The 14,441-nt window shown below is 32.9% G+C and overlaps 1 protein-coding gene across 1 annotated transcript; it reads left to right on the top strand.

Annotated features, from left to right (window-relative positions):
* Positions 1-10,938: 10,938 nt before the first annotated feature.
* Positions 10,939-14,212, top strand: LOC111412547 (rho GTPase-activating protein 5-like). The gene is made up of 5 exons (XM_023043483.1): positions 10,939-11,640; positions 12,236-12,356; positions 12,510-12,629; positions 12,905-13,135; positions 13,276-14,212. The coding sequence occupies exons 1-5, from the start codon at positions 11,231-11,233 to the stop codon at positions 13,876-13,878; spliced, it is 1,485 nt and encodes a 494-aa protein (XP_022899251.1). The 5' UTR covers positions 10,939-11,230; the 3' UTR covers positions 13,879-14,212.
* Positions 14,213-14,441: the final 229 nt, after the last annotated feature.

Genomic DNA, 14,441 nt, shown 5'->3' on the forward strand with positions numbered 1-14,441 from the left:
CCTCATGCTAGCATTACTACATGGGAAGAACTAACTAGAAAATTTTGCAATAAATTTTTCTCATCGGCGAGAGTAGCTAAAATCAGATTGGAGATTCAAACTTTTCAACGGAAAGAGAGATAAAGCTATCACGAGGCATGGAATAGATTTAATGAGCTGATGAGAAAATATCCAAACCATGGAATAACTCTAGGAAACCAAGTGTAGTACTTCTATACCGGACTTACACCACTGTCAAAATCTCAAGTAGATGCCTCTGCTAGTGAATCAATCATAGGGAAATCAGTACAACAAATCATGGACCTATTTGAGTTAATTGCCACCACACATTCAATGTTCTCATAAAAAAGGGTGGTACCACCAAAAGTAGCTGGAATGTATGAATTAGACAGCACAATATCTACCAATGTACAGATAGCAGCTTTAACAAAACAGGTAAAGTTAATTATAAAATTGTAAACACATGGAGCAAATGCAATGATGGCCAGTTCAGCATGTGAGAATTGTGGGAAAAATCACGCTACAGAGAGCTGCATGATGCTTACTTCTTCAAAGGAACAAGTAAATTTTATTCAAAATAGCTCCCGTAATTTCAATTCATATGAGAACAATTTTCAGCAAGAAAGAAGATCAAGTTTGGGGAAGATGTTTCAACAATATGTGCAGAAGACGGACAAGATGTTCCAGCAAATTGACACGAACTTTCAAAATCAGCAGGCATCCATCAAGAAACTGGAGACACAAATTGGTCAGATAGTGCAACAAATTGTAGAACGTCCATAAGGGACATTGCCAAGCAATACTATGATAAATCCTAAGAAACAGGTGATGGCAATTAAAGTAGTGGAGAACGATCCACCCAGAGCCCCCGTGAAAGTTAGAGCATATGTACCTCTACTTCCGTTTCCCCAAAGATTTCAAAAGAAGTCGATGGAGCAAAATATTCACGTCATAAATACAAAGAGCGAGGTACAATCGTCAAAGATCACTACAGAGAAACCCAAGAGAAAAGATGACCAAGAAGTGATTGATGAAGCTACAAGGGTAGAAAAATCTACACCAAGCGCAACCGAAAATGGAGAAAGTATAGAAACATCAGCTGCCAAAGCACCAAGTCTAGACAAAACTTATATGCCTCTCATGCTCAAGAAGAACAAACAAGACACAAATTATGAAAAATTCCTCGATGTTCTCAACAAGCTCCAGATCAACGTTCTGTTCATTATTGTGATACTTCAAATTCCAAGCTACACGAAATTTTTGAAAGAGATGTTGACAAAGAAAAGAAAGCTTCCGGAGTTTAAAATTATGACATTAACTGAGGAAAGTAGTGCAAGAGTCTAGAGCAAATTGCCTCATAAATTGAAAGATCCAGGGAGTTTTACTTTACTAATTTCAATTGAAAATTCCTGTTCAATTAATGCATTGTGTGACACAGGTGCTAGTATCAACCTAATGTCGTATTCTGTTTACAAGAAATTGGAACTAGGTAAAGTCAACTCAACATCAATAACATTACAACTAGCTAACAGAACAATCTCAAGGCCAGGTGGCAAAGTTGAGGATGTACTCGTAAAAGTAGGAAATTTCATATTTTCTGTAGATTTCATTGTATTGGACATATTAGAAGATCGAGACATTCCAGTTATATTGGGTCGACCATTCTTAGCAACGGGACAAACCTTGATTGATATGGTGAATGGTGAGATAATATTGAGAGTGGAGGACAAGCAAGAGATATTCAATAACTATACCCAATATGAGCAAACCCCCAACATCAAAAGTTGTTGTAGAGTAGATGAAGAAGAGCCACCTGATCAACGAGGTGGTAAAAAAAAAAAATCAAATTTTGGTGAACTTCTTGGTTGGGATAAAAATGAAAATATCAAAATATAGAAAGCCAAGAAAGGGTGCATAAATGAGAGCTGCACAAAGTGCAATGATAGAATAATTTGGTTCGAGCCACCATAATAAATCAACGGCACAAGTCAAGCTAATGACTTAAAAGAAGTGTTTTTGGGGAGGCAACTCAAGTTTTTATTTTATTTTTTTTATTTTGTTTTCAAAGTTTTAGGATAGTTTAATTTATAGTTTATTCAGGAATTATCACCCATATCTTTCTACCCATAGGTCTTGAAGTAATTAAGTTGATTATTAGATATTTTAGCTGGGTAACCCCTGTTTCATGAGTTTAATATTTCAAATTTAATTTTGAAGAACATGACATCACAGAACACTCAAACCAACATGGACATGGAGAAAATGAGATAAATCTCAAATTTGGGGAAGAATGTGGAAGAAGAGTCGATCAAATGCAACACCAAGACACCATAATATCATAGGCAATACTGACATTTCAGGAAAGTCCTCCTCATTTTCCTTTAAATTTAACATTGAGGACAATGTTTAGTTTAAGTTTGGGGGAGTGTATTATTATTAATTGCCTACCTGAAATTTTTTTGAGTTTGACATTTTAGCTTACAATTACGTTTTACTTTGAGATTTGGTGTTGATTTATGAACTATGGATATAATGCATGCTAGATTGATTGAAGCTTAACTTTGTAAAATTTGATATTATACGTGCGCCAGAATTGAGTCTGATATTGTGATGAAACAAGTTGATTCATTTGTTAGATATGTTGATTTAATTGGACATAGATGCTTTACCTAAGCCATAGTAAGCTATTTATCCTTAGACCAAAGTTAGCATAGTTTGGTGGTAACTTTACAGTTGTAGGAAGAAGCGGATGTGAATTTGGATTTCATGTGTAAAACTTATGTATGGATTGTCTTAGACTAACATGATAAAACTAGGTGAAAGTCTTTAGTTGGGGCTATTCCATGACCGGAACAGGCGAGGATACACGTTACACCACGATTTTGAATCAGAAGAGAGATTTCAAGAAATGGCAGATCTATTCACTCTATCAATAACCGAGCCGGATCCGGTGTATCATAAGGGATTTGCCTTTTCTATTGATTCCTACGGATTGGATCAAAAACAATTCTTGAATGAGGCCAGGGATCCTGATTCGACATTAGAAGTATATTGATTTTTCCCCAATAACCGAATACTTTTGTAAATGTGTGATAAGGGGCATTGCACTAATCAAGGTATATACATTTGAAAATTTTAATATTTTCTCTGAAATATTTATGACTCGAGTGATTAAGTCTGCAAGGATATCTTAAAACCTAGTACCTTAAAGTCGTTTGACTTGGGAGCCATCCACCTAAAGCTCGCTATAGGAGTCATTTAGAAAGTAATCAGAGATGAAGTTGCAATTGAAAAAAATTGTTCTTTTCGAAACCTTTTTGACTTGGGTCAATAAGCTTGTAAGGGTGTTTAAAACTTGGTGTCCTAAAATCATCTGATTTGAAAATCATCGACCTAAAACCTATTACGGGGGTTATCTAGAAAATTTAATGGAGAGAATTTAAAATAATAATAATAAATAAATAAAATAACTTGTGAAAAAAAAAAAGGAAAAAAGAAGAAGCAAGTGCATAAAAAAACGAAAGCACTAAATACCTAGGTTAAGCCCTAATATGAGGGAATTTGATTTTTGATGCAAGATAATTAGCTAGTTGAGTCGTGGTGGTTAAAACAATCAAATAATTGGAGAATCCATGTTCACTGAAGTGTTGACTTGCAATTTGTAACGTTCACCTATTCAAGAGGGTGAGGATAATAATAAAATATTCAACCTTAGGTTATATACTGGGAATGAATGAAAAAGTGTAAGTTGGGGTGTGTGTGAATCTTACGAGAAATGTAAGGTATATTTCAACACAGAGGGTCGGGAATTGAAACAACTTATGCAATCATGATTGATTTCTTAATTCTTCACACATATACATGTCGATTCTTCACTGAAAGAGTAGATATTGGTTTGGTATTGTGACTTCAAACATGTTTGTGGAATAAACATCAAAATCTCGAATCCTGAAGTAAAAAGTTTGATTGTCCAGCCAATTATCTTTTGCATGCTTGTGTGTATCGTTTTTAGATGATTTTATTATTTGGTGTGTTTGTTTACTTGAGAACTAGCAAAATGTTAAGTTTGGGGGTATTTGATGAGTTTGTTTCGCTCATGAGTTTTGCACAATTTTAGTTTGATTATTTGCTAGATCTTGTGAGTATAGAACGTTTTTGATGTGTTTGTTAGTGTTGTTTTGAAAATTAGGAAAGACAATGCAAAACGAGGAACTAAAGCGGATGAAGTGACCAAAAATAAGGAAATTGGAGTAGAAAGACAGCGCCTAGGCACTCCAAAATGAAGAAAAACTGAAATTTGAACCTGAGATAGCGCCTAGGCGCTGCAATTAAATTGACGCGGGGCTTAAGCGTTGTCTCCTAGAGCTTAGGCACTGCGTCTGGGTCGTCTAGGGCGCATTTTTGAGCCGTTTTATAGTCCATAAAAATCCTACTTTCTACACAAAACGGAGGGAGCACTATAAATACATCTTTCTCATACTTTTGAGGGGTGCTACACATTGGGAGGCAAGACAACAAAAATGGAGATTCAAAAGAGAAATTCAAGGAGAATAACACCAAGCAATTGAAGATTTGAAGCATTGATTGGAAGAGGAAGGAGATCTTGGTGCAAGAATTTTACTTTTTATTCTACATCTTTATTACAAATCCGGTGATATATTCTACGACAATTTACTATATTTCTTCTTGCATTATGAATAGTTAAATTTATTGTTATGGCGAATAATGTAACCAATTGAGATAATTTACATTCTCTTATTAAGATTCTTATTTTTTAATTTTTCTATATGTTGATTTTGCTATGAGTTGAATACATTAAATTATCCGATCAATAATTTGATGATTTTTGTGAATTCTTTACAAATAGAGATATGAGTTTAGGATTTAGACCATGTAGTAAAATTCAGTTTATTGGTATAAAGAGTAGAGATACCTATACTATTTATTGCGGTCATAATTGAATTCCTAAGATAAAGAACTCGTTTAACTAAGTTGAATTTGAATAAAAATGTGGAATTTAATTAGTTGAATAGGTTCAATGAGAACTCGAGATGATAAATTGAATACAATAGGAGAATTCGACCGAACACTACATTAGAATTGAGTTTTAACTTGAGATATAAAGGTGATTAATATGTGAAGTTATTCTGCCCTAACATCCATTCATTATTTGATTTTCCAACCAATCGTGTGGGCATTCATTTATTTTCTAGATTTTATATTAAAACTCAAATCATACAACTGTTAATTTGTTTCTATCAAATAATAGTTAAAGAAAAAATTGAATTAAGTGCTAGAAAATAGTCCTCGTGGAATTGATAATCCGGACTCTTAAATCCACTATTACTTATTACGGTTCGTATAATTGGGAAACTAAAATTTTACAACAATGACTCTTCACCATTTGTCAGTTTAAAACAAAGTCAACTTTTATCATATTACTTATAGTTATGCATTTAATAGTGCCACAAAATATATTAAAGAACATTAAGGAGGTGTTTGATAGTTATTTTTATGTAAAAATGTATTTTAGAATAGTAACTTGATGGGAAGTGTGTGGTTGAAAAATAAAGAAATTTTTTTTATTTACGTGTAATATTATTTTAATAAAGAATGTGTGATTGAAAATAAGAGAGAGAAAAATGCATTTTGAAATGAATAGGTACCAAACGGGGGCTAAGATTCTTTATAATATAGCCACACCAAAATAAACTCCAATTAGAAAAGAAAGAAAAAAAACATTGAATACAGTCACAATTGTTATATTATGTTACAAAATATCTAGAAATATTTTTGTCAAGCTTCTGTTCTTATTTTTCGGCATACAATTCTCTGTTGCGCTTATTCTGCAACATGCTACGTCTCAATCCAATCACATTTATCTTTTCATCATGCTATAAGGATCTTGATTAATTGAAAGTAGTGGCGAAGACATATGGTCTGACCATGGGGTCAAGTGATGAACCGGGATTTCCTGAAATTAATTATTAGACATACAATTCTACTTTATCGTCAAAAGATTGAGGATAGAGTAAATAGATTCAAATTTCATGAAAGTCAGCTCTAAGTGTATAACAATTCAAGAGATTGACCTTTATGATCATCATAATTGTGGATTGACAAAGCTTACGGCGATTGTTGTGAAACAAGAAATTCAAGCAAAAATTTTGCCCTTGTTTGAGCCACATTCTTTGGTAAAAATTTATTTTTCAACAGTGCTTTACATAATTTCAACTACACATTTTTTAATAAAATAATATTAACGACAAATCTAAAATTTTTCTTTATTTTTTATTCACACATTTTCCATCAATATACTATTGAAAAATTCATTCTCTCCCCTAAAATAAGGCTTAAACAAGGGCTTTAAGAATGCACGACTGAAATTCATCATAGAATAAAAAAATAAACTCAAGATATTTTATTAATTAAAAAATTTCCTAAAAATGAAGAAATAACCTTTTATTTATAAGGATTTATATGAAAACCTAATTTAAAAGAACTAAAATTGAAAAGAATTCGAAATAAACTAAATGCCAAAAATAGTACTAAAACTTAAAAAACAGTTTTTGAGTTCTAAACGAACTTGGATGACTAAAATCCAACAAATGTCACAACAAAGCAATGTGTTTAGTCCGGCTCGTTGTTCCCTTTCCAAAAAGGTATTATGAGCTCAAATTGGAGGTCGAACGTCAAATTAACAATTTACTGTTTTTCCTTTTCGATTCAACTGTTTCTCAATCCACTAAACCATCTATTCTACACCAGTTTGAGTAGATGGCAATCAATTTGTAATCTTAGAGGGATCGTGTTGAATTCCTTAAATGAATGAAGCCTAATTACTTTATCATACCAAAAAATCCTTGTTATACTGGCATGGTTCAAAACAATTATTCACTCTGCCTATTACATTAACAATAATTGTATATACAAATCGCTATATAAGAGTACAAGTTGCCAAAAACTAGTACTCAATATTTGGCTTATTAAAATTAGCACAAGTTGTTTTTAACTTTCTACTTTTAAAAATGTTTCTTTGAATATATATTTTTTATTTTTATTATAGAAAGGTTACATTTATTTTGGTGTTGAAATAAGTAACTTATTTTTCATCTTGAAAGATGAAAAATACTTACATGCAAATACTTATAAAATGATTTTGTAAATATCTAATACTTATAAGAAGATTTATGCCATTTTACCATATTATTTTATCAGAATTAGATTTACAGAATGAGTTAGCGTATTATGATTGGATTTTTGAAAAATATTTTTTGCCCAACTACTAATGAAATTTTGCTGAGTTTTAATTTGGCATAATTCTGGTAAAGTCAATCTGTAGCATGACTATTATAAGAAATATCTAATGCTAAACAGATATTTGAGCACCATTTTTTGATAATAAATTTTGTAAAAAAAATATATTTGTAAAGAATGTGTGGTTAAAAAAATGAATTTTTTTGAATTCATGTACAAAATTATTTTATTGTGAAAATGTATGATTGCAAATGGGTTTGTGAAAAAATGAGGTTCAAAGAATAGGGCTCAAACATTGGCAGCTTGTGTAATATAATTAAAAATTTAGTAAGCTCCTATTTGATAATCATTATTTGAAAAAAAAAAAAGGGGGTTTTGAATAGTGATTTTTTAGAGAATGTGTGGTTAAAAAGTGAAAAAAAATTAAATTTACGTACAGAAATCAGAATATTTTATTATGTGAATGTGTGGTTGAAAATGAGTATATATAAAAAAGAGTTTGAAAATAATAATTGTCAAACTCGTGATATCTTTTCAACGGATCAAACTTCAATTTTTATCACATATTTCATGGATTCACAATTTTTACAATTTTCAACTATACATTTTATCAACTTTTATCAAAATATCCTTATTTTCAATGCTGGAAGCATAAGCCCGCCATGCTAAGTTCAAATTTGAAACAGTGATTGTTTTAAGAAGCCATAACGGTCAGCTGCCGGCCGTGAAACCCGTTTCCGGCTTTATGCGGAGAGCGTTTGTTCCTTCACCTTTTGCTCTCGTAAAATGAATTGCTTTTTTCTTCTCCACTTTCGCTTTTCTTTATTTTTAGTGTCCTCTGTGCTTTGAGCTGTCCGAACGATAGGCAACAGCCCGTTTTCAAGGCTGTTTGTGGTCCTTAATATGTTTACAAATGGAAGTCCATGCTGGTTTAGTTTGACGAGGTTACGTGATTTCCGTAAATATCTTTAGAATTTGTCGTGACTATTTCGTTTTAGTTGAATTGTGATTTGTGAATATAATCCATGAGTAAAAAAAAAAAAAATGAATATATATAAAGAAAAAAATAAATAAACCTTCATTTACTTAGGAATAAAAATGCTTCGTGCCCAACTCTATGGGTTCAAGATATCGTTCGCAATTTATTTTGCGATTAGATTGTATTTTTGTGGGTATGTTTTATTTATATTAAATTATTACAATAACGACTTTAAACTGACTAGAGCTCATTCGACTTTTAAGAATAGCAACAAGTGAAAATTGAAAAGTGGGACATCTTAATTTCGTATTGATTGAAATATTAATCAGTCGATTCAAGGGAGAATTCATATATTTTTAAATAAATGTAGCGAAAAGTGGTAATTGGAAATGTATGGGTTCTCTCTGAATTAGGAATGATAACGGGACGGATATGGGACAGATCGACTATTTCCATCCCTATCCCTGAGTGGTATTTTTGTCCTCATACCCCATTCTCATACTCGGTTAAAGCAGGACGAGGTGGGTCTCCTATCTCATTCATCATCTAATTTAATTTTTGATTTAATTAATTTATTTATTTTATTTTTTGTTTTTATTTTTTATGTCTTTAGTTGGTAAATATTATTAACTTTTTTTTTCTTTCAATTTGTTAAAAACAACTTATATTCTTTTTAAAAATGATGAAAAATATTTTATTTTTGTTTTATAAAAAACTTAAATTTAAAGTCAACTTTAAATGGGCTAGTAGCACGACGAGGCTATTTTTCTCGTACTTGCTTAAGGGCAATGACATTCGTCTCGTTTACTGGATTAGACGGTAATCCAGTCCATTCGAGATGGGGCTGCGAGTATTGGATTGAGCAGATGTTTTTACCTTTCCAACTCCAAATTTGCCATTCTGCTCTCCCATGGCCCCTTGTTTTATCTACTATTTTAAGCCCTCTTTGAGTTTCATTCTTCGGAAAAAAATGCATTATTAAACATTGTTTTGATATCATTTCAATAACACATATTTTAATAAGATAATATTACACGTAAATCCAAAGTTTTTCCTTATTTTTCAACTCTACATTTTCCATCAATATACTATTCAAAAATACAAATTTCTCTCGAAATGGAGCTCAGCATATTAATTTAAAATTTGATATAACAATTTTATGATAGTTTAATATTTAGCATATTTTCACTATTATTCAGTCGAGCATACTAAACGTGTTATAAATAAAATTTATATCGTGAAATTATTCAATTGAGTATATCAAATACGTTTTAAATGAAAGTGATATTATTTATTTTTGAGTAATGCACTCAACAGCCAGTAGGTGAGACTATTGAAAGCAACCAAATTTGGTAGAGGCTAAATCTTTAACATGTTAATTACCAATTTGAAAGATAATTAAATTATTGCACTCATATTTTAAGGAAGTAGTTTCACTAATAAATACGTACGTAGCTGCCTTGCTTATACCAGCTGTGTATATATATTTCCTTTTCTGGTCAACGTGAAATCTTATAAATATGCTTTCTAAATTAAAATTGTTTTTTCCTGCTTATTTAAGGTTATATTCAAGTTTGAATTAATATATAATTAACCACAATAATATAATTTTATTCTCTAGAAAATGTTTATGAAATAACCACAAAATATTTAATAATTCATATAAACTTTTTAGGTAACTACAGTAGGGTCTTCGCTTTTAAATAACAAATTTTGGTCGTTTTAGGGTGATAATATTTTTATATGACACGTACATAATCTCTTCTAGGAAATTGTAAATTGTCAGTTTAAATTAATTATTGTCATAAAAATAGGCGTGGGGTCCCCTCACATGTACAATCCGACGTGGACTATACAAGTAGTTCAACCCTTTATGGTTTAACTCACATTAGAACTTACTAATTATTTTATATTTTTATGACAATAATTAATTTAAATTGACAATTTACAATTTCCTAGAAAGGATTATGTACATGTTATATAAAAATATTATCACTCTAAAATGACCAAAAGGCTGGGCCCCCTCATTGTGACCCATGTTGTACACGATGTTGTACAGCAAGCACAGTCTAATCATAAAACGGATTGAACCTAGTGTTTTAGATAACTTGTCGTGTCAACTATAAATCTAACTCGTACATAACAACTCATACTAAAATTTTGAAGCAGCATGTAAAGGAAGCTTAACTTAATTTTTCTTAAGCCACTAAAAGAAAATTGTATGAATATTATTCGCAGTATTTCTTTCTTTAGAAGGTAGATTATTTTATTGGGGTCCCTCCAAATTCCACTAAGGCTCAAATGATGAAATCAAATATAAGAACTAATTTAAGAGATCTTTCTCTACAAAGGGGCCAAGCTTGCAATTTTGTTTATAACGATTGAATAGTTCACATTCTTGATTGATCAAGTGCAAAATCCACGATATTCAAAAATAAAAGTATTTAACATATTATTTTAGTTAAAGATGACAACGGCAATACATGATTAAAATATCTAAATTTTAAATAAAAAAATATGAGTTAGGACAAGAATTGCGCTCTTGACACCACCCCGATTCTCCAATGGAGCGGGACAATGCAGCGGGGGGCAAAAGTAAGACATTTTACCATCCATATGTATAGAATCGTCTAATAGCGAATACCAACGGCTTGATAAAAGGGTGGGAGGATAAAATATTACATACAATAAGCCGTCTATGTACATATAAAGAGATGAGAAAGAACGAAGAATGAATGATGACGTACAAGTCTCAACTGCCCAAATCACCTTTACTTGAACCAAACTCTACTGAACAAAAGTCCCAAAGCATTCTTCTCCAATTTCTACTCCTCTCTTCGATATTCAGCACTCTATTGCAATCTACCAAACCCATCACATCATTACTGTCTACAATTAATTTTTACTCAAAAATAAGAAAATCTCACCAAACTTTGCCATTTTCCCTCCAATCTTGAAACACACACAACACGCACTATTGACAGTTCAAGAGAAATGACGGACATATTGCATTTGTCTTCAACTTCAAGCTCCATTACACGTGTACTGCCCACGAACAATGATGGGTTTCACCAACAGGCTTTTCTTAACGATGAATCCCTCATTAATAATGGGCGCCCTATAGCTTTTTACAGGAGAAATAATGGTATACAAGAGGTAGAACAACAAGGAGGAGACGGGGATCAGTTTTCTGTTTTAGAAGTTTTTGTGAGCGTTTTTAGGAAATCTTTGGTGGGCTGCCGGAGTACGACGGCGGAGAGTGTCGGAGTTGAGCGGCTGATGGAGATTGGTTGGCCTACGAACGTTAGACATGTAGCTCATGTCACCTTTGATAGGTTCAATGGGTTTCTTGGACTCCCTGTTGAGTTTGAACCTGAAGTTCCTAGAAGACCTCCAAGTGCAAGGTTAGTTTAATGATTTCAATTTCACCCCCCTCCCCCTGCCCCCCTTCAAATTGTTACTTGGGTCGGATTCATTTTGGTTAAATATGTTATAGAAGTCTAAATTTTTTAAGAAGCGGTAAAACGGAAATAGCTATTTGTGTAACTTTTCTTTTGATGAAATTGTGAAGATGAATAAGAGTTCTTGTAAAGTATTTGTTAATTGGATCAATGGATCCACTGTCAAAACACTACACCAATTTTGGTATAGAGAATGAAAAATTCCTCGTAAAACTATCATGTCGTGTTTTTTTCCCAAAGAAAACGAGTTTTTTTTTTAACATTTTCTAATGAAGATTTGATGAAGTATACCATGATCTAGGTAGATATATCAATGTTAAAGTCCTAATTCTGGTAAATATGAGACATTAGAAATGAGTTAAGCAAAAGCGAAATGAACAGTTAGTATATTGCGTTGCGTGGTTTGTATAATCTGAAAAGCACTATGGCCCTAAAATGACATTATTTTCAAATTTTCATGATTTTTGATTGGCTGGTCTGATAATTTATGCTGCCCAAGTTTACATTGTGCTTATACTTTGATGTTATTCTTGTATAGTACAAGAGTTTTTGGAGTTTCAACCGAATCTATGCAGCTTTCTTTCGACTCCAGAGGTAATTGTGTGCCTACAATACTTCTAATGATGCAAAGACGCTTGTACTGCCAAGGTGGACTGCAGGTAACATAATATGTTTAATCCGAAAAACCTTTTTTTTTTTTTTTGGTTGAAAAATTAATATAAAAACAGTATATTCGACAAAGTAGTTAAGATCTTTCTATGTTTGTACTGTTCCAATTCAGAGAAAATGCATTAATTTATGTGAATTTGCAGGCGGAAGGAATTTTTAGAATAAACGCAGAGAATGGCCAGGAAGAGTATGTTAGGGAACAACTAAATAATGGAGAGGTGCCGGATAACATTGATGTTCATTGTTTAGCAGGTCTTATTAAGGTACTCCTCTGCGATTGATCGAATTAAATTTTTCTGGGTACATTTTTTCTGTCAAAACGCCTTTACATTTAATAATTTCTAAGATTATTCAATAGATATTTAAAGTGAGACTAAGTAGCCATTCTACTCCAACACAATTAGTTCTGCCTTTTATTCTACTGGTCGTTCTTATCTTCGCCCTTTTATGTGTGTGTCTAGTGAATTATAATGGCATTTCCGATTTGTTAGCTTATCTGATGAATATGGCTTAACTCGTCACTGTTGGTGCTCTTTAGGCTTGGTTTAGAGAACTCCCACAAGGAGTGTTGGACCCTCTTTCACCTGAGCAAGTAATGCAGGCTCAATCAGAAGACGAGTGCACTCACCTTGCAAGGCTACTACCGTCTACAGAGGCTGCACTATTGGACTGGGCAGTAAATTTGATGGCCGATGTTGCTCAGTTGGAACATCTGAACAAAATGAATGCACGTAATATAGCTATGGTATTTGCACCAAACATGACTCAGGTGAGTAGAAAATAGACTCTCGACTTATAATCAATTAAGCCCATAAGTATCATCAAAAAAGAAAGAACAATCTCTTTTTCGTGTGAGGATAAATTTTCTGCATTACGTTTGAGGATGGCTAACATTTTTACTGGCTGCAGATGTCGGACCCTTTGACAGCATTAATGTTTGCAGTCCAAGTAATGAATTTTCTCAAGACTCTGATAGAGAAAACCGTGAGAGAAAGAGAAGATTCTGCAGTAGACGTAGCTTGTGCGAAACAGATTGAGCCTGCTGATGAAGACGATCATCATGGCACTGTCGAACCAATAATCCAGAAGGCCATTGAGGTAAGTGAAGGCGACCAAATTAATGCAGCAAATGAACCACTATCTAATGATGCAGAAAACTCTTCTTGGGCAGAATTTAATTGTACTAGCAATGAAACACCTTGTTTTCTAAGCTCTATCGAGAATATCCTTCCCGATGGAAAGGAAAATGCGGCCATGACTTGCCCTGGCGATATGATGAAAAATGCTGACTTGACGAAGGATAGAGTTGGAGGCGGTAACACTTCTGCGAGAAGTAGACCATCCCAATCAAAAAGCCGGAGGACTAAAACGGGGCAACCAAGTAAGAATGGTGCCAAAAAGGTTATTCAGCCATCTGTTGTCCATGTTCCTGAGAATTCAGAAAAGAGCAAGGAAAAAAGCATCACTAGCCTTTTGAATTCACAAACAGAACGAGTCGAAGCCTGGAGGTAAAATTCATCGTGTTATGCTTTTGGGCGATGTCAGGGACTCCAGATATGCCAACTGATGGAAGATGTTATATGCATTGTGATTTCTGTTTGGAGATCATGTGAAGGATTCGTTTATATGCTATTCAATCCTGCGTGGAGTTAATCTCAGATTTCTTCTTCTCACTATAGACTTCCTTCGGTAGCTCGTCCTACAAATTCTGTGGTTTCTCTATTTCGTGCTGCTGAACTTTGTAATTTCAGTGTAATGTATCTTGTTTAGCTTGAAAAACCTGAATTTTTATTTGTTTATGTAATTTATTTATTCCCTCTTATCTCAAGTTTGATTATTTATGTCATATGACACTATATGTCAAATCTCATATCATGAAATGATCGACATGTTTGGATATTGCATTTTTCTTAGTTTGATGGTAACGTTGGAGTTGCTTTTAAGATAAGTTACTTATTTCAAAATGAGGATGTGAAACACGCTAGAACTTGTCCGGTGCTGTTTGGACCTAATTCAATTTATTCATTTTCTTCTACTTTTTTGCAATGCAATGTGTTACATGTACGTTGCAATTT

The sequence above is a fragment of the Olea europaea genome, chromosome 2 (genome assembly GCF_002742605.1).
Source record: "Olea europaea var. sylvestris chromosome 2, O_europaea_v1, whole genome shotgun sequence".
Lineage (NCBI taxonomy): Eukaryota > Viridiplantae > Streptophyta > Magnoliopsida > Lamiales > Oleaceae > Olea > Olea europaea.